The sequence below is a fragment of the Cervus elaphus genome, chromosome 22 (genome assembly GCF_910594005.1).
Source record: "Cervus elaphus chromosome 22, mCerEla1.1, whole genome shotgun sequence".
In the NCBI taxonomy this organism is placed as follows: domain Eukaryota; kingdom Metazoa; phylum Chordata; class Mammalia; order Artiodactyla; family Cervidae; genus Cervus; species Cervus elaphus.
Genome location: NC_057836.1, coordinates 30535804 through 30556909, shown reverse-complemented (window position 1 = coordinate 30556909; position 21106 = coordinate 30535804). Strand labels below are relative to the sequence as shown.

At 35.7% G+C, this 21106-nt stretch overlaps 1 protein-coding gene across 2 annotated transcripts in view; it reads left to right on the top strand.

Annotated features, from left to right (window-relative positions):
* The window catches only part of SLCO1A2 (solute carrier organic anion transporter family member 1A2), a 51159-nt gene extending 35777 nt beyond the window's left edge, over window positions 1–15382 (top strand). For both annotated transcript variants that reach the window (XM_043882412.1, XM_043882413.1), the window contains exons 12-15: window positions 1818–1990; window positions 9506–9570; window positions 10114–10231; window positions 15100–15382. In XM_043882412.1, the coding sequence (XP_043738347.1) occupies window positions 1818–1990; window positions 9506–9570; window positions 10114–10231; window positions 15100–15316 (573 nt within the window). In that variant the 3' untranslated portion in view covers window positions 15317–15382. The remainder of the gene's footprint in view (window positions 1–1817; window positions 1991–9505; window positions 9571–10113; window positions 10232–15099) is intronic.
* The last annotated feature ends 5724 nt before the right edge of the window (window positions 15383–21106 follow it).

The window sequence follows — 21106 nt, the reverse complement described above, 5'->3', positions numbered from 1 at the left end:
CAAGAGCTGGCATTCAGGGGCTGGCAGTGAGCGAACAATCAAGAAGAGTTACTGATGGGAGGAGGGAGGGGGGGTGGGAGATGGTAGACTGAAGGACCGTCAGCGGTAGGAGACGGAGGGCAAGCTGCGACTTCACTCACACCTGATGTTGGGGGCGCAGGCCCCTGTTTCTTGCTGGATTCAATGGAATCTACCCTCTTGAAAAACGGATCCAATGACTTCTGGATAGTAGCACTTGTTTCCCATCAGAGATGCCACAGTAGCACTAGATTGTGCAATGTTCTACATTTGTGTTCCGTCCCTCAAAAACTAACAGTGTCTCCTCAAATAAAGAAAATGCCCATGCCATTTCCTGGGTTGTGCATCTTTTCATTTCCTCAGTTACTTCTTCCTCTTGTCTCTGTCCTTCCTCTGGGCCTCCAGTTCTATCAGGTCTTTATTAGTAAGCTCCTTGTGTTGCACAGAAAGGAGTTCAATATTATAAGAACAAGTGACTTCTGCCATCTCTAAACCTCACCCCACTCTCTCAATTATTTTCACTTTTGTTTCTATCTTTACTGCGTGGTGCTTCTTAGCGGTACAAGCTACATCATCGCTGCTCTTACGCGTGTTTCCAGACATGCTGTGCTTGAAATAAAGATACTGCGCTATTGTACTCTGTACTGTGCTGTGTGGTATTGGGCTTCCCGTGTGGCTCAGCTGGTAAAGAATCCGCCCGCAATGCGTGAGACATGGGTTCGATTCCTGGGTTGGGAAGATCTCCTGGAGAAGGGAAAGGCTACCCACTCCAGTATTCTGGCCTGGAGAATTTCATGGACAGTATAGTCCACGGGGTTGCCAAGAGTCTGACACAGTTGAGCGACTTTCACTTTCACAGTAAAGGACGCAAAAGCACAACCTCCTGTAGGTGATACACACACGAGACAGTGTAAGCCAGACACACGGGAACGAACTTACGTGATTGGATGTGTGAATGCAGGCTGACATCTTTGAAAGTTCAACACTTGAAGGTTCGTGTGTAGGGGACTTACTGTGTATGTTCACTTGGTTTACATTTTAACTTCCTAGATCTTATTTGAACGCTTTAGCATTCCTGAGCATTGATGTTTAGCTTCATAGCAATTGACATGATTACTCAACTTCATTTAAAACTATCTAGACTGAAAAATAATACTATCGACTGAGATAGAGTTGGCAGTTTTGATCTCAGTTATCCAGTCAATTGTTTTGCTATTTTTTCCTTCTTTCTGTGTATATACACATGCGCTTTCTGTGTTTTTTTTTTACATCCTGACAGCTTTTTAAGAAGATGGAATTGGGCATGTTTTCTTGCTTAAAAAATGTCACTTAAAATCTTGGTTGGTGATCAAAATAAAATATAAATTTTGATTCTTATTAAAACCTGGGAACGTAAGAATTCAAAAAGGGTTGACTTTATTCTGTTTGTGAAATAAACTTTATTTTAAACAAAGCTTTGTTTATTGGTAAGTATCTAAATATTTCAGTTGGGCATTCTGAAGCAAATTTTATTTGTCATATTTAGCATATGTCAAAATAGTGTATGTTTGTAAAAAGCATGACTTTAGGACAGCTGAGTTATTGCAAATTTACTTAACAAATTTAGAAAGAAGTACCATTTTTTGGAAACCACCCTTCTATGTTTTGTCACATGCTATAATCCTGAGACAGATCATAAAGTATATGAGAATAAAGGGAGTAAACAACGTCTATCTTGATCTAACTGGGAAAAGAAAATATTTAAGATTTGTGTTCAGGAGTTTCCTTCCTTACATAAGGTAATATATTATTTTTGACAGGTGTTCCAAAATTGTAGCTGCATACGAACACCAGGAAATTCATCTGCAGTTCTTGGGCTATGTGCCAAAGGAAAAGACTGTTCCATGATGCTACAGTACTTTTTAATCTTGTCCGTGTTCAGTAGTTTCCTATATTCTTTATCTGCCATACCTGGATATATGGTTCTCCTGAGGTACAAGAATTATTTTCTTTATTTGGATTTATTTCTGGTTATTTAGTATGGAAGCCTTTTCTATGAAATTTCACTTGAAGCTCACAGTATCTAAGAACTTGGTGCTCTAATATATTATATCACTTATTAAGATTTTCCAAATAAGCATTGCTGAAATTTACAAAAATTTTTAAGTTAGCAACTTTAAATGTTCATCTGCTGGTATTTCCCTCCCTATCTTTCCTACCTTATTACTTAGAGTTAAATTAGCAAATGCTTATGGCTTACCAGAAAAAGAGACGCATTTATATTTTAGGGTAAACCATATGAAATGGTCATTTTCCTAGGTAAGAGTGGTTGCCTATAGTTCATTTCCTGTAGTTTGATTATATTAGGACAGTGGAATTAAAAGCTGTTTGAAGTCCCAGTTTCACCAGTTATTATCAGTAGGACAAAGGCAGGTGAATTGATCTTTCTGAGCTCTTTTTTTTGTTTAATAAAAAAATGGATATAATAACAAATGCTCAACTGTTTTAAGAGGCTTTTGTGAGACACAAATGTTGAACGGCTTACTAAAGCTAGGAGATTGGAGAGCTAGATTGTAACCTTAAGTTTATCACACAAGCTTTTTCAATGACAGCATCTTCATGACTCATAAGCAATTTTAAACATAGCTAGTAAACAAAGTCCATAGTTTTCTTCATCTTGAAGAAGAGTTAAATTAATTGTAATTCTCAGTTCATAGTTTATCCTAGGTGGGGTAAGGTTTTTCTCTTATTTTATTTTACTTTATTTTTTTTTTTCATTCCATTTCCCACTTCCTATCACCATAGGCATCCACATTAATATGATAGACATAGAGTCTTAAATACATGCTTTCCTTTGTAAAATACTGTTTGTTGTGGATTGTGTTTTATACTCACAGAAACAGTACTGTGCTACAAATTTGTTTTGGTTCAAAATGCACATGCAAACATAAATTCACCAAATACTGCTATTATTTATCAGTTATTCTCATACCATCAGCTCATACCTCCTTATTGGGTTTCCCTCATAGCCCAGTTGGTAAAGAATCCGCCTGCGATGCAGGAGATCTTGGTTCAATTCCTGGGTTGGGAGGATCCCCTGGAGAAGGGATAGGCTACACACTCCAGTATTCTTGAGCTTCCCTTATGGCCCAGCTGGTAAAAAATCCGCCTGCAATGCAGGAGATCTGGTTTCGATCCCTGGGTTGGGAAGATCCCCTGGAGAAGGGAAAGGTTACCCACGCCAGTATTCTGGCCTGGAGATCTCCATGAACTAGAGTCTCAAAGAGTTGGACATGACTGAGCAACTTTCATTTTCACTTTCATAGCATCACTAATATTTAGAATTACTGAACTTTCTGACTTTTACTATTCCAATGGGTATTAGATGGTAGCTCATTGATGTTTTAATATGTGATTTCCTAATTCAATGAGTTTAGGAGTTTCCTTAAACTTTTTTCTAGCTACTAGTACTTTTACTTCAAGACGCTTATACATTATTTTTGTCCATTTTCATGATAATTCCTATACTTTTCTGGTAAATATACATGTTAATCTAATATGTTTACTTGATACAATTATCTTCTCCTGATCTCTCATCTTTTCTTCAAATTTTTTCATAGTTTTTTTTTTTTGTGAAATTCAATCCTAACTTTTGTTGTACTGAAATCTGACAATTTCCTTGCCTTAGAGTTTACGTATTGGGGAATCACATTTCAAAAAGGTTTTATATTACTAATTTATCAAAATATTCCCCTAAATTTTATCCTACCAGTTATATAGCTTTTACCTAGTTCTTTAAATCATCATAAGTTTATCTTTATGTGTGGTGAAAGGGAGAGAGATATTCAATGTTATTTTTATCCAAACAATTGTTTTCCCAACATCACAGCACAAATAAGAAGTCCTATTTCCACTGATTCATGGTGCTATCTTTATCATATTTAAAGTTTTTATATAACACAGGATGTTTTCATGCTTACAGAGGTTTGTCTGCTCTCAAAGTAGTGACACTGCATGTGTTCATATCTCATGCTGTAGCTCTTCTTCATCCACTCGTCACTTTCCCCTTCATTCTTCCTTTCTTCCCCCCAAATTGGTTTCACTATTGATGCATGAATCTTTATACTTACATATGAATTTTGATTGTATGGATTATATATATTAATTAAAGAAACTCAAATATTTGTGACCATGAAATATTTTTCCATTTATTTTAAATTTCCTGTATAGATACTACACATACACACATATATAATATATGTATATATATACACACAAACACAGAAAATGTACCATGTACAACTACATATGTACCCATTTATATCCAAACACACAAATATGGGCTTATTTGTAATTTAATATGGTACTATTTTCTCTTATCTTTTCTAGTTGGTTATTGTTGGTTTAGAGAGATGCTGTTGATTTTTTAACATTTACTATTTATCCAGCAATTTTTCTTATCCTGATAACATGCTGACTTTGTTAGGTTTTTTTATAGAAATATGTGCATGCAAGGAGAGTTTTATCTCTTTGCTTCTAAAGCTTATACATCTTAGATTTTTAAAATTTTCTTTTAACATCAACTTGGACCTCCCAAACTGTGTTAAACTGTAATGGTGATAATAAGTATTCTTGTTGTTTTCTACTTTTAATGGAAATCATATAAAATTTTTCCATTAAATATGATGCTTGCTATAGATTTTTAGTATATAATTTTCATCTAGTTTTTGAGTTTTTAATCACAGAATCAGTATCAAACTACTATTTTTCTTCTTCTAGGAAAAAATTTACATATAATCTTCCAATTCAGTACTTTTAGTGTAGTGAAAAAAGTGATAGATTTTTCTATGTTGAACTGTTTGGACATCTAAGAAAAACCATAGTCAGTCACATTTAAATAATAATTTATTTAAAATTATTGTATCTATGTTGGTTGGTAAAACATAAAAGTTATTTTCTATTCTGTTTGTTTGTTTTGGAATCATTCTAGGCCCACAAAATGAATTGATAAATTTTCTATTTTTCAATTTCTGGAACTACTTACATTAAATATCTATTTGTTGAAAGTTTTATGAACTCACTCATAAAACTCCTTGTACTACTTGGTCAGTGAAACTTGGTTATTATTTTCATAAATATTTCATTATAACATTTCAATTTAATGTGTTTATTTACATTTTCCATTTACACTTATATCAGATGTTACTATATAACTGTTTATAATATTCTTTGATCATTCTGATATTCTCTAATGTATCTGAAGGGCTTTCCATTTTTTCTGCATTTTGTTTATTGCATTTTCCTTTTTTTTTCCTTGATCATTGTTGCCAGAGGTTGCTTTTAATTTCTTTTTTAAAGAATCAATTTTTAGTTTTTTTGCTCTTTATTTCATCTATTTCTGCTTTTTATTTTACTTATTTAAAATTTTTTTCTTTTGGGGCTTTTTTCTGTTGTTCTATATCTAACTATTTGAGTTTAACACTTACATAATTTGCTCATTTTGATTAATAGATATAAAATGATGCATTTTCTTCCAAGTACTGCTTTAGCTGCTGCTGCTGCTAAGTTGCTTCAGTCGTGTCCGATTCTGTGCGACCCCATGGACTGCAGCCTACCAGGCTCCTCCATCCATGGGATTTTCCAGGCAAGAGTACTGGAGTGGGGTGCCATTGCCTTCTCCATAGCTTTAGCTATACCTCAGCTAATTTTTTCTATGAAGTTTTATTTCTAACTGTTTTGTAACTTCTTAGCTATAAGGATTTCATGCTTTTGTGAGATCATAGGTGGTATGTTAGAGGTAGAGGAGAAAGAAAAACTCTTCAGTAAAATCTAAATACCATATTTTCTATATTAAATGGTAACCATGGGAGCAAGAAGGTCATGTGAGGTCTCCTGACTTTAACTACTTCCTTCTGAGTAAAATCATTGATGTTGCCTAAATAACCGGTGTTAGATAGTGAACTGGTCAACTGTATCTCACTCTATTGTGCTGAAGAGTTTTTTTAAGATAGTAAAACACTTATGCCAAGAAAATGTCCGTCAGTTCAGTTCAGTTCAGTCGCTCAGTCGTGTCCAACTCTTTGCGATGCCATGGACTGCAGCACGCCAGGCCTCCCTGTCCATTACCAACTCCTGGAGTTTACTCAAACTCATGTCCATTGAGTCAGTGATGCCATCCAACCATCTCATCCTCTGTCATCCCCTTCTCCTCCCCCCTTCAAATTTCCCAGCACTAGGGTCTTTTCCAATGAGTCAGCTCTTCGATCAGCTACCAAAGTATTGGAGTTTCAGCTTCAGCATCAGTCCTTACAATGAACACTCAGGACTGATCTCCTTTAGGATGGACTGGTTGGATCTCCATGCAGTCCAAGGGACTCTCAAGAGTCTTCTCCAACACCACAGTTCAAAAGCATCAATTCTTCAGTGCTCAGCTTTCTTTATAGTCCAACTCTCATATCCATACATGACTACTGGGAAAACCATAGCTTTGACTAGACATAATTTGTTGGCAAAGTAATGTCTCTGCTTCTCAATATGCTGTCTAGGTTGGTCATAGCTTTTCTTGCAAGGAGCAAGTATCTTTGATTTCACGGCTGCAATCACCATCTGCAGTGATTCTGGAGCCCAAAAAAATAAAGTCAGCCACTGTTTCCACTGTTTCCCCATCTATTTCCCTAGAAGTGATGGGACTGGATGCCATGATCTTAGTTTTCTGAATGTTGAGCTTTAAGCCAACTTTTTCACTCTCCTCTTATACTTTCATCAAGAGATTCTTTAGTTCTTCTTTGCTTTCTTCCATAAGGGTGGTGTCATCTGCGTATCTGAGGTTATTGATATTTCTCCTGGCAATCTTGATTCCAGCTTGTGTTTCATCCAGCCCAGTGTTTCTCATGATGTACTCTGCATAGAAGTTAAACAAGCAGAGTGACAGTGTACAGACTTGATGTACTTCTTTTCCTATTTGGAACCAGTCTGTTGTTCCATGTCCAGTTCTAACTGTTGCTTCCTGACCTGCATACAGATTTCTCAAGAGGCAGGTTGGGTGGTTTGGTATTCCCATCTTTTGAAAAATTTTCCACAGTTTGTTGTGATCCACACATTCAAAGACTTTGGCATAGTCAATAAAGCAGAGGTAGATGTTTTGGTAACTCTCTTGCTTTTTTGATGATCCAGCTGATTTTGGCAATTTGATCTCTGGTTCCTCTGCCTTTTCTAAAACCAGCTTGAACATCTGGAAGTTCACAGTTCACATAGTTGAAGTCTGGCTTGGAGAATTTTGAGCATTGCTAGCATTACTAGCGTGTGAGATGAGTGCAATTGTGCAGTAGTTTAAGCATTCTTTGGCATTGCCTATCTTAGGGATTGGAATGAAAACTGATCTTTTCCAGTCTTGTGGCCACAGCTGAGTTTACCAAATTTGCTGGCATATTGAGTGCAGCACTTTCACAGCATTGTGTTTTAGGATTTGAAATAGCTCAATTGAAATTCTATCACTTCCACTAACTCTGTTTGTACTGATGCTTCCTTAGGACCACTTGACTTCACATTCTAGGATGTCTGGCTCTAGGTGAGTGATCACAACATTGTGATTATCTGGGTCATGAAGATCTTTTTTGTATAGTTCTTCTTTGTATTCTTGCCACCTCTTCTCAATATCTTCTGCTTAGGTCCATACCATATCTGTCCTTTACTGAGCCCATCTTTGCATGAAATGTTCCCTTGGTATCTCTAATTTTCTTGGACAGATCTCTAGTCTTTCTCATTCTGTTGTTTTCCTCTATTTCTTTGCACTGATCACTGAGGAAGGCTTTCTTATCTCTCCTTGTTATTCTTTGGAACTCTGTATTCAAATGGGTATAACTTTCCTTTTTTCCTTTGCCTTTGGCTTCTCTTCTTTTCACAGCTATTTGTAAAACCTCCTCAGAAAACCATTTTCCTTTTTTGCATTTCTTTTTTTGGAGATGGTCTTGATCTCTGTACATTTTTTGTACAATGGACATTTTCTCCTGTACAGTGTCACGAACCTCTGTCCATAGTTCATCAGGCACTGTATCAGATCTAATTCCTTGAATCTATTTGCCACTTCAACTGTATAATCATAAGGGATTTGTTTTAGGTCATACCTGAACGGTCTATTGGTTTTCCCTACTTTCTTAAATTTAAGTCTGAATTTGGCAATAAGGAGCTCACGATCTGAGCCACAGTCAGCTCTGTCAACTATACATCATCTCTGCTTAGAAAGCAAATTTTAAAAATTACTATCTTTACCTATTCTGCCAATTGGTAGAATCATATATCCTGCGTGCCCCTGACTCACCATACTTCAAAGTTCCCTAGTGTAAACATGTGGAGTCCACTAAAGCTCCAAAATATTTAGGTGCAGGAATTCCAATTAAATTAAAGGGAGAAATTAAATTTAAATTCCAGTTTAAATTAAAGGGAGAATTTCTCCCTACAATTAAAAGGGAGAAAGAGGAATCCATTAGCAAGGTAAGAAGATAATATGATAATTGGTAAGATAATTGGTAAAAACCAATAATATGATGTTTTGCTGAAAATATATTGTGTCCTTTTGTGTAAAAATTTGCTTACATTTTCTCAGCTCTGGTTAGTCAAAGAAGGGAAGGGAATACAGAGGAAAACTCTAAGTGAATTCATTGAGCAGAAAGCCATGCTAATGCCAAAGTGAGTGGAGCATAGAAAATGCCAATGGAAATGATAGTCTTTATTTCTACATATAAGGGCTTCCCAGGTGGCGCAGTGGTAAAGAATCCGCCTGCCTGCAATGCAGGAGACCTGGATTTGATCCCTGAGTTGGTATTCTTACCTGGAGAATTCCATGGACAGAGAAGCCTGGCAGGCTACAGTCCAAGCGGTTCCAAAGACTTGAACATGACTGAGTGACTTACACACACACACACACACACACACAATGTCTATGTAAGGAATTTCAGGCAATGGTGAAAAGGTGGGGGAATTTTTGGAAAGAATGGATGAATCTGTGCAGCTTTTAAATAGATACCAAAACACTTAAAATATGTTTGCTTTGGATTTGTAAAATCACTTTCCTTGGAAAACTTTTATTCTTGTTTTCTTTTCTGTTTACATTTACTTATGTAAATCCTTGGCTTTTCTGTATTTTGTTAATATGAGTAATTTAAACACACCTAACATTGCATTCTTTTTTGGTTTGAGGTTAAAGGTGTAACCATTAGAATCACAAACTACTTTGAGAAGAGGATGCTGGGGTAGAAATCAATTGATATTAAATGTTTTCTTCTCTGATAACTTTATGGTAGAAATGAGTGAGCAAAAAGTGATGGATAAAAATGCCAAAGACCAGAGGTGGGGCTTCTGTGAAACTTACGAATGGAATAATTAGGCCTTGAATAGTCAAGACTTGAGTATGCAAGAAAATTTGCTAATGCTCAATGCGTTACTAGCATACAAACAGTTGTTTTAAGAAACTATGGTAGTTTTTAAATTTATGAATTCATTAATTTTTTAGGTGTGTCAAGCCTGAAGAGAAGTCTCTTGGCGTGGGATTACATGCATTCTGTACACGAATACTTGGTAAAAATAGTTATTTTTCCCAATATCACATCAGACCGCTGTTAAATACCAAGTAAATGAAGTCACTCCCTCAGAGTAACAATTTAGCAAATATCTCTTCTGCTTGTAAATAGCACTTTGTAATTAGTATGAGAATAAAGAACAAGAAGAAATGAAAAACTTCTTTCTTTTACTTGAAAAAGACCTACCTGACATTCTACTTTTCATCAATACACTTGAAAAGCAAAGAGGCAATGCTTTAAAACAAAGTGTGCTTGTGTTTCACCCAAAATATTGCAGAAAAAAGTATAAATAATCATCAATTCAATGGTTTTCTCTACTGATAATTTTTTATTTTGCCTTTATCCATCTGATTACTTACCTTTTTTAATCTAGAAACTTGACTGTAAAAGTAACTTCTAGTTTCTAAAAGTAAAATTTAAAGCTGTATATTTATATTCTGTTAAACTGTTCTACAAATAGAGAAAATTTTAATACTTTCAAACAAAACAACATATCTTCTTACCTTGCTAATGGATTCTTCTTTCTTCTTTTTAATTGTAGCTGGAATTCCTGCACCTATATATTTTGGAGCTTTGGTGGACTCCACATGTTTACACTGGGGAACTTTGAAGTGTGGTGAGTCAGGGGCATGCAGGATATATGATTCCACCAGCTTCAGGTAAAGATAGTAATTTAAAAACATTGCTTTCTAAGCAGAGATGATGTATAAAATGGTACATGGTACCATGGTACATGTCTAACACTTTCTTTGTCAAGTGACTGGACTACTTTTGGTTTTATTTACAAAATAGGTACTGATACTATATCTCCATTTCTTATTTACATATTCATTTTATTTCCTCAATATTTTCAAAGCACTTGATAAATATAAGCACAGGTGGCTTTCAAAAGGTTGTTCCTTAAATTCGTTGCAATCAGTGTATTATTGAAGGCCATGTCTGTGCAGTAACTACCTATCTAAGTTATATTACTCTCAAGTATCCTCGTTTAATCCTACATCATTCCAGCATTTTACTAGCTTAAATCCTTACTTCCTTTGGCCATCCACTTCTGATGTCTAAAATATTTTTTCTCCCTTGGTAAATTTCACTGACACAGTATTCTTCATGTTTCTTCAAGTCTTATTTTTTGTAAATATAGATCTGATTTTGAAGAAACTTCATCGAATATCAACCTGTTTTGAACAAAACTCTTCATTTTTCTCTTTATTTTCAGATTCTTTTCCAGTTGGAGACCTGAATTTTGTTTAGATTTGTCTTAACTGCTCACTATGGGCAGTAAGAAAACTCTTTTAATTCCTAAAAAATGATTTGGTATTGTTTAAAAGAGTCTAAGGTCTTCTCTTGATCAGTAAAAGGATGTATACATCAAGAACTGTGAAGAGAGCAGACAGAATGAGATTCATGTTTTCATCAGTTCCCTTTTCCTCAGTTATATTGACTATAAGGCAAACAGAATTTAAAGTAAGAAAAAATCACAGAGTTAAAAAAGGGTATCACTTAATATAAGAAATACTTTACCAAAAATATATAATAATCATGAACCCATATAAATCTATTATAACTTCAAATATATAAAACAAAATTCACAAAATTACAAGCAGAAATCTACAGAGTGGAAAATTGCAACACACTTTTACAACAAGTGAATATAAAGTACAGGTGAAAAATTCATGAGGATATAGAAGATTTGAACCATCTGACTATGCTATATATATAGTGATTTTTTTTTAACCCAACTATCAGCAAACATAGGAAAATAATAGAAATCTCATTGTAAAACAGATTTAAAAAAATCTTTTGCATATTATTGCTGTGATACTAAGGAGGGAATAAGACACAGATACACCCAAGAACTAGATTAAATGATCTGCTCCCTCTGTGATTATTTCTAGTATCACTATGAAAAAAACTAGGAAAGGCCTAAGAACCTAGGGAAGCGGGAAAAACAAAGGGAAAATGAGCAGATTTGGAGAAGTAAATACAGAGAGACAGAGCAAGCAAAGAAAACCAAAATAGACAAACAACAACAAAATACTCAAAAAGAGCTTGTAAACTAAAACGTTAAAATACATGAATAAATCCAATAGTAAAAATGACAAGCACATAAATTACCAGTTGAAACATGACTTCATTCCAGATTAAATTTACTTTAATGTAAGAGTCTGACAAACTTTAAAATAAGATGTTTAACTAGCTCAATAGGATTAAAAATAAATTGATAGCATAATACCCATTAAAATGAATAAGAAATAACAAAAAAAATTCTAGCAGAAATAAGAATATGAATAAGAACTCTTGGAAATATTAGAGATTAAATGGATAGCACTGAAATAAAAGGAATTCTAAATAGATAATAAATTTCAAGTCCACATAAGTTAAAATGAGAATTGGTGAACTGAAAGTGGTTATTGTAGAAATTATCTGGAATGAAAATTAATGATTTGAACTCATAAACAAAAAATAACCACCTTAGTAATTTTAAAGATCAATTAGCAATTAAAAGATATATCTCAGAGATTTTCAGGACAGAGAGCAGAAGAAACAGCAGAGATAAACTAATGAATTAATGGCTTAGAATTTCCTAGAATTTAATAGAGACATACGTTTTCAGATCAAAAGTGCTCTTTACATGCCTAGTAGGATGAACTAAATAGACATATCAAAGTGAAACTACAAATGTTCAAATTGAGAAAAAAACATAAGCACAACCCAGAGAAATAAACATATGGCTTATAAAGAAATATGATTAGACCAATAGTGATAGATTATTAACAACCATAGATCCTAATATCTTTATGATCCTTATTGCCTTCGGTTTGAGTTGAAACAAAAAAGCAAACTAGAGAACAAGAAATGGGCAAATGTGACTGCGTATAAAACTAAAAACTTGTTTGTAATTAAAGACACTGTAGACAATGAAGAATGATAGAACATAAATCGTGAGCATCAGGAACTCTCATACACTGCTGGTGGTGAATAAAAACTACTGAAAAGAACTTTGGGAAATATTTACTAAGTTGCAGGCATCAAAAGATATCTACTTCCCTTGTGGCTCAGATGGTAAAGCGTCTGTCTACAATGTAGGAGACTCTGGGTTCGATCCCTGGCTTAGGAAGATACCCTGGAGAAAGAAATGGCAACCCACTCCAGTACTCTTGCCGAGAAAATCCCATGGACGGAGGAGTCTGGTGCAGGCTACTGTCCATGGGGTCGCAAAGAGTCGGACATGACTGAGCGACTTCACTTTCTTTCTTTCTACTAAGTTGCATCCTCTAAAATCCTTAGACATATTTTAGAGAAACTCTTGCTCACATGCACAAGGAGACATGTCAACCAAGGTTTATTGCAGTTTTATTAATATTAGAAAAAAATCTGAACAAAAGTGTCCAATAGGAAAATGGATAGTAAGCTGTGGTGTGTCTATTACCGAACTCAGGTTTGGTTGCTAGGAATTTGAGAGGCAGTGTTGGTAGAGAGGAAAGGTGCTTGAGTCAGAAAAGCTGCCAATCTTGGGAGAAGGTGAACTCATGTCCAGAGACCAACTCCAAGGATTCTGCTCAGTCATGACTGTTTTTAAAGGAAAAATATTGGGGGGAAGGATCTCAGTGAATCATCGAGGCAGGAGGGTGGGTTCTGTGTTCTCCACTGAGTGCAGGCTGGCTGACTCTCTTCAGGTGTTATCTTGCCTGAATGATCTTCCTGCAGGATTGCTGAAAGGGCTGTTGGGGGGCATAGAGCTTATCATTTTTTAACTATTTAATTCTTCATTCGTACCTCTTTTGATCTAGGAAAAGAATCAACAGGTTAGGCAACACATGGTGTACATTCAAAAAAGCATAAGTCAGGAACTGGTTTCAATTGTTTAGTGATTTCTTTACTATAATTAGGTTTTTAAAGTTACAGGGGACAGAAATGGGTAACAGAAAAGGGGCAAAACAATTGCTTTTATGTTCATATGTGCAATGTAGTTAAATAGTTAAAAAGCAACAATGTAGAACTACATGTATAAGCCTCGTTTTAAAATGGTGGACTGATAGAAAAAAATTTCAGAATAAAAACATAACATTATGCCAATTATTTAAAATGTAAAATATATGCAATAATTGTATAAAGTATGAGTGGATACATGCATAATTTGTTAAGCTATAGAAATAAAGTAGGAACAAATTCCATAAAATTCAACATAGTGTTACATCTAATAGGATCATAGGAATACACAGAGGAATTAAATGTATTAATATCTTTTAAATTGGTCTGAAACAAAAGTGACAAAATTTAATCATTTAAAAAACCTGGGTGATGAGTATAAGTATGTTTAGCTCTTTTTTTCCTTCATTCTTAATATGTTTCCTAATAAGAGAAAATTTTAGGACTAGGAAAATAAATACAAGAAGCAGAAATTCATAAATAGACTATAGACCATAGAAGTAACCAAAAAGCTGTGCTTTTGAAAAGATTAAAATATAATAATAGCAATCTGGAAAGGCAAATAAAGAGAAGAGGCACAAATAAGCACTATTAAAAATGGAAAACATATAAATAAAGATACTTAGGAATTTTAAACATTGTAATTTGGAAGCATATTAAATAGAGAGTTTTTTAGATAAATATGTATTACTAAATATTACTATAACTATATAGAAAACATGAATATTTTCATAGTCATTAAAAAATGTGAATGAGTCACAAATTCTCATCTTCCAAAGGCATCTAGTCCAGAGGCTTTGAAGGCAAGTTTTACAAACCTTCAATGAACTGATGATCCCTGCTTTATACAAGTTATTCTCAGACATGGAAGAAGAGGGCAAATTTCCCTGTTCATTTTATAAAGCTAATGCAATCTTGATATTGACATTAGACAAGTTCAGTACAAGGCAAAAAGTACAAGCTGATTTTAGTTATGCATGCAAAAAGTTAATGAATTGAATCTATTAATGTGTAAAAACTAACAAATAGAGTTTGTTCAGAATAATAATAATAGTCTTGGCTATTCTGCTAACTACATACAGAAAAATGATTTGGTGATATTTTACAAATTCAAAACTGAAACGTTGAGCAAACTCAGAAGAAAAAGCAATTTCCTTAACCTGATGAAGATCATCTAAAGAAACACAGGAGTAAATATTACAATTAGTGGTGCTTCTTTGGAAGCATTCTTGCTAACATTGAAATAAAACTGCTATCACTGTCAGTATTAAATTTAAGTTGGAAAGTGTATTTAATGTAAAAAGATAAAATAAAAAACAAAAGATTAAAAAGAGGAAAATAAATTTTGATTTTCCTGGATAAAAAATTTCCCAAATAATTTTTAACAAAAGTTAGAATTCATCAGCTAGCGAATGAAAGCTCATGAGGTTCATTCCTAAGATTCATGAGATTCATTCGTAAGGCTGACATGCAAAACAGTTAGCTGCTGTTGTCCTTATGGGGTAAAATATTAATAATTAAAAATATGCAAAGCTAGTTATTATTCACCACAGTATCTTCATAAGTTTTAATACGTTTTAATTTTTTTTTTAAATAGATACATCTACCTTGGATTACCAGCAGCACTAAGAGGATCAAGCTATATTCCAGCCTTTTTGATCCTCTTTATTTTGAGGAAGTATCGACTACCTGAGGAAAATGCCTCTTCAGAAACTATGCTTGTGGCAAAGTTTACAGGGAAGGAAAATGAGGGCAAAGAAATGGATCAAAATGCCAAAGTTTTGAATGATGGTGAATTGAAAACAAAGCTATAATGCTCTTTTATATCATGCTTTCCAACATTGGAGAACACAATACAACTTAATCATTTTTAAAATCAATAGAGGTACTGCAGATAACTTTTCCTTATTTTTAAGAACCTCAACATTTTTTTTTTTAACTCAAGGAGAAAAAAAATTCATGATAGTATATCTGAGGCAACAATGGCATTTGAGATTTTCCTCAGAGAGACATTTATAAATAAAATAGGACATTAGAACCAGCTTTATTTTTATGTTAAATTGTTAAAACAACAATTTCTCTTTTAACTCATGCAAAATATTTCCCACGTATCTTCCAAATGATTTTTAAAAATTTCCTATTATGAAAATCTACTTAATTCTATTGAAATCCTGCTTTGATATCGTGATTATTAGGAGACTGAAATTCCTGTCTTCGTATGTGAATATCTAAGGATTTTGTTCAAATTTAAGTGAACAGAGTGAAAGAAATGAACAAAGTCAAAGACTTTAAGGGAAAGAAGCCTAGATATTTTTATTTTATTTTGGAATTTTTCTTAAACTCTTCCTATTTATTCCAGACATGATTCTTTTAAAATAGATTATTCACAATAAAGGACAGAAATGGTATGGACCTAACAGAAGCAGAAGATGTTAAGAAGAAGTGGCAAGGATACACAGAAGAACTATACAAAAAAGGTCTTCATGACCCAGATAATCATGATGGTGTGATCACCAACCTAGAGCCAGACATCCTGGAATGTGAAGTCAAGCAGGCCTTATGAAGCATCAGTACAAACAAAGCTAGTGGAGATGATGGAATTCCACTTAAGCTACTTCAAATCCTAAAAGATGGTGCTGTGAAAGTGCTGCACTCAATATGCCAGCAAACTTGGTAAACTCAGCAGTGGCCACAGGACTGGAAAAGATCAGTTTTCATTCCAATCCCTAAGAAAGGCAATGCCAAAGAATGCTCAAACTACCGCACAATTACACTCATCTCACATGCTATCAAAGTAATGCTCAAAATTTTCCAAGCCAGGCTATGTGAGCCATGAACTTCCAGATGTTCAAGCTGGTTTTAGAAAAGGCAGAGGAACCAGAGATCAAATTGCCAAAATCCACTGATCATCAAAAAAGTAAGAGAGTTCCAGAAAAATATCTAGTCCTGCTTTATTGACTATACCAAAGCCTTTGATTGTGTGGACCACAACAAACTGTGGAAAATTTTTCAAGAGGTGGGAATACCAGACCACCTGACCTGCCACTTGAGAAATCTTTATGCAGGTCAGGAAGCAACAGTTAGAACTGGACATGGAACAACAGACTAGTTCCAAATAGTGAAAGGAATACGTCAAGGCTGTACATTGTCACCCTGCTTATTTAACTTATATGCATAGCATATCATGAGAAATGCTGGGTTGGATGAAGCACAAGCTGGAATCAAGTCTGCAGGGAGAAATATCAATAACCTCCGATATGCAGATGACACCACCCTTATGGCAGAAAGCAAAGAAGAACTAAAGACCTCTTGATGAAAGTGAAAGAGGAGAGTGAAAAAGTTGGCTTAAAGCTCAGCATTAATAAAACTAGGATCATGGCATCTGGTCCCATCACTTTATGGCAAATAGATAGAGAAACAGTGGCAGACTTTATTTTCTTGGGCTCCAAAATCACTGCAGATGGTGACTGCAGCCATGAAATTAAAAGACACTTGTTCCTTGGAAGAAAAGTTATGACCAACCTAGACAGCACGTTTAAAAGCAGAGACATTAATTTGCCAGCAAAGGTCCATCTAGTCAGGCTATGGTTTTTCCAGTAGTCATGTATGGATGTGAGAGTTGGACTACAAAGAAAGCTGAGTGCCGAAGAATTGATGTTTTTGAACTGTGGTGTAGGAGAAGACTCTTGAGAGTCCCTTGGACTGTAAGGAGATCCACCTAGTCCATCCTAAAGGAAATCAGTCCTGGGTGTTCATTGGAAAGACTGATGCTGAAGCTGAAACTCCAGTACTTTGGCCAGTTGGTGCAAAGAACTGACTCATTTGAAAAGGCCCTGATCCTGGGAAAGATTGAAGGGGGAGGAACAGGGGACAACAGAGGATGAGATGGTTGGATGGCATCACCGACTCAATGGACATGAGTTTGAGTAAACTCCAGGAGTTGGTGATGGACAGGAAAGCCTGGCGTGCTGCAGTCCATGGGGTTGCAAAGAGTCAGACACGACTGAGTGACTGAACTGAACTGAACTGACTCACTAATATGCTATCACTTGCTTTCAGTTCATTCCCTCCTTTGTGATTCATCATATATTTTCTCATTTTGTCCAGAGTATTGACAAACTTAATCAAGTAATTAAAAACCATGTAGCAAAGATTGTTGAGGTTTTTTTTTTCTTCACCTATTCAAACGTGGCAACTAAACTTTGCAGACCAACACAATCCCCTGAAAATTGGTTGCATCATTTAAGAAGAAAACAACAGAGAGGACTGAGTAGAACAGGTTTGGGTGGAAGATTAAGAGTTAAATTCTGTGCTCGTGAAATTTGAGATTTCATCTCTGAGTGTATTAAAAAGAACCATGATTCAAGACAGGAAGGGTTGACACTGGAGAGAGGAGCTAAAATCATTGCGACTGAGGAGTTCCAACTCAGGGGAGGTGTGGCATCTGCGATGAGGGACCATTGGGTGTTAGGGTCAGGTGAAATGAAACTTGGAGCTGCTATATTTGGCAAGGGAGGAAATGGGGAGCGTGGTCTGCAAAATAAAAGAGGAGCAAGGACTCACCTTGTATCTAGAGAGTTGTGAGAAAAACAGCTACCATATGAGAAGCTTTTTGGGGAAGCAGCATCCTCAGGAGAAACTCAGATTTTGGTGAGGCTGAAGCTGTGAAAAAGAATGCTGATTTATGAGTTTTAGAATATGAACAGTTTTGGAGATGAGGGACTCAGAATTCCAGGGAACACACTGAAAGTGGGAAGATTTCAAAATTTGAGTCTGAGAGAAAAAGTTGATCATTGGAAGTGTGGAAATTGGACAATGAAAATTAGAAGAAAGGGAATGAGGGAGCATCCGGAATTCTGGGAGTTTTTAGGTAACTGACATAAAGAGATGAGTCCTGATGGATTTCGAGGCAGATGGTGTTGGCAAGACCATGAGTGTCAAAATCAGGCGGTGTCATGACTGGGTTCCCTCATGACTCCTTGTCATGGAGGCAAAATGAAGAAGCAGAATCTTGCTTGAGTACCTGTGGCTCTTTCTTGACTACTATTGATGGGTTTAAAGTGATCAGGGAAAGCTGAGTCTTAACTCCATGCACAGTTCACCCACTTGAATACCCTAAATGGAGCAAAGTAGGTCAAGAGAGATATGATTTTGGACCCAGTGTCTTGGGCTCACCCTTATTCCTTGCTGGGAAAGACGGCATTTTGCTGTAGGGTTCTTTTTTGATGCTTCTCGAGTGTTGGAATGCTTTGTGACCACTTCTGACCTATGTTGTTCAAGTTCATGAAGCCTGGGAAAGTCAGTTATTATTCTGGGCATTTGGCCTCTCTCAGGATTGGTTAGAAGTAAAAGTATAGCAGATGAAAGTAGAGGGGAGAAACAGCAGGAAATAGGTAATGGGAAGCCTAGAGTCATTCATGGTCTTATTTAATATTTTGAGGAGCCTAAGTTCTTAGAATAAGAAATGGTTTAATATATTATTTATAATTGTAAATCTAACTAATATTTATGGGAACTTTACAAATAAGTACTTAGAAAAACCATGAAAATTGGGGAAAAGCATAAAGGGAAGGAGAGGAATTTTTCATATTTTATAGCACAGAGTTAAATGTGTTTTAATCATGATAAATTCAGATAAAATTGGCAAACACATCTTATCAGAATCACAGAGAAGTGGTTGCCTCTGCAGCATCAGACCCAGGAAGAGATGCAAAGAGCAATGTATTTGCCTTTCATTTTTGTCTCTTTTATATTCTGATTTCTTTTCCCTGTCATCCACTTCCCTGGTGGCTCAGACTGTAAAGCGTCTGTCTATAATGCAAGAGACCTAGGTTTGATCCCTGGGTTGGGAAGATTCCCTGGAGAAGGAAATTCAACCCACTCCAGTACTCTTGCCTAGAAAATCCCATGGACAAAGGAGCCTGGTGCAGGCTACTGTCCATGGGGTGGCAAAGAATCGGACACGACTGAGCAACTTCACTTTCCCTGTGAATGCAAAATACAGTGAAAAAATAATGTTTCACAGAGAATACATCAGCAAAAACAATAATAAAAGAAGTAAGGCATTTTAGAGAAAGGGAAGAAACTGAGTCCTCCAATTGTGAGAGCTTCAAAGGTTCTCCAGTGGGTGTTTATTGAACAATTTTTTTTCTATACTTGGTTCTAGAGGTTTGTGTGTTGGTGCATGTATGTAAGGACATGGTAATAAACTAAGTTGTAGGCTGTAAAATTCAAGTTGGTGCCATTTTATTAGGTGAATACATATACACAGAAAACAATGACAGAATGATAAACAGCACAAAGTAATTTCAAACCCTATGAGTCACTAAGTAATGAGTGACTCATAAGATGAATCACTAAGTAATCAGAATTTTTTTTTCCAAAAGCTTCCCATCCAGTCTTGAGGGTAATGATGACTCTGGGTTGATAAAAGAAAGATTAACGCTGTGTCTTGATGCACAGAAGGGTAGAAACAAATGTAAGAACATCTCTTTTGCTGCTGGCTACAGTTACAGAGACTAAAAGCTTTGATCAATGAGATACTGGCAGAGGCATAGATGGGAAGGGATTTCTTTCCAAAATAAGAAGATAAAGCTTTCTGGGAAGACATTTTGCCCTTTTTCCTTCTTCCTTTGGGAAGTGAAGATGCTAGACTCAAGGAGTGGCAAGAAGCACTGGGATGAAAGATGATGAAACATGGTGTGGCAGGGAGACAGGAAGAGTCTGGCCATTAGCTGATACAGGGCTGAGTTTTACGGATTTTTAAGCTTACCAAATTTGAGAGAAAGGTCTATAAAAAAATTCAAAATGGGGACTTCCCTGTGACCCAGTGGCTAAGACTCCATTCTATCAATACAGGGGGCTCAGGTTTTATCCCTGATCAGGAAACTACATCCTGCAGTTAAGATCTGGTACAGCCAAATAAATAAATAAATATTTTTACTAAATTCAAGATGATGAATACAAAATAAAGTTAAAAGTGAATATTTATTTAGAATAAGAATCAAAAAAAGTCATAAATTCCATGTGCTATTCTTCAAGAAGATCATGATTTTTTTTTAAATCCCAATACAAACATTAGCATTAAATGGGAAATTTAATTTTAATAAAGGTTTCTTGCTGAGTCCCTTGGGCAGCAAGGAGATCAAACCAATCAGTGCTAAAGGAAATCAACCCTGAATAGGGTTGATTCAACCCTGGAAGGACTGATGCTGAAGTTCCAATACTTTGGCCACCTGATGTGAAGAGCTGACTCGTTGGAAAAGACCCTGATGCTGGGAAAGATTTAAGGCAGGAGGAGAAGGGGACGACAGAGGATAAGATGGTTGGATAGCATCACTGACTCAATGGACATGAGTTTGCTCAAACTCTGGGAGATGGTGAAGAACAGGGAAGTCTGGTGTGCTGCAGTCCATGGGATCACAAAGGGTCAGACATAACTAAGCAATTGAACAACAACAACTTCTAAGGAAGAGAAGCCTTTTTCTTCCATGAGGATGAGCAACAAAAACTGTAGCTTGTGGTGCTGGTGAAAATTCCTGTGGCTGGGAAGGGCAACAGGAAGAAAAGCTCCACCACCCAGGGAAGGACAGGTCACCCCCAAG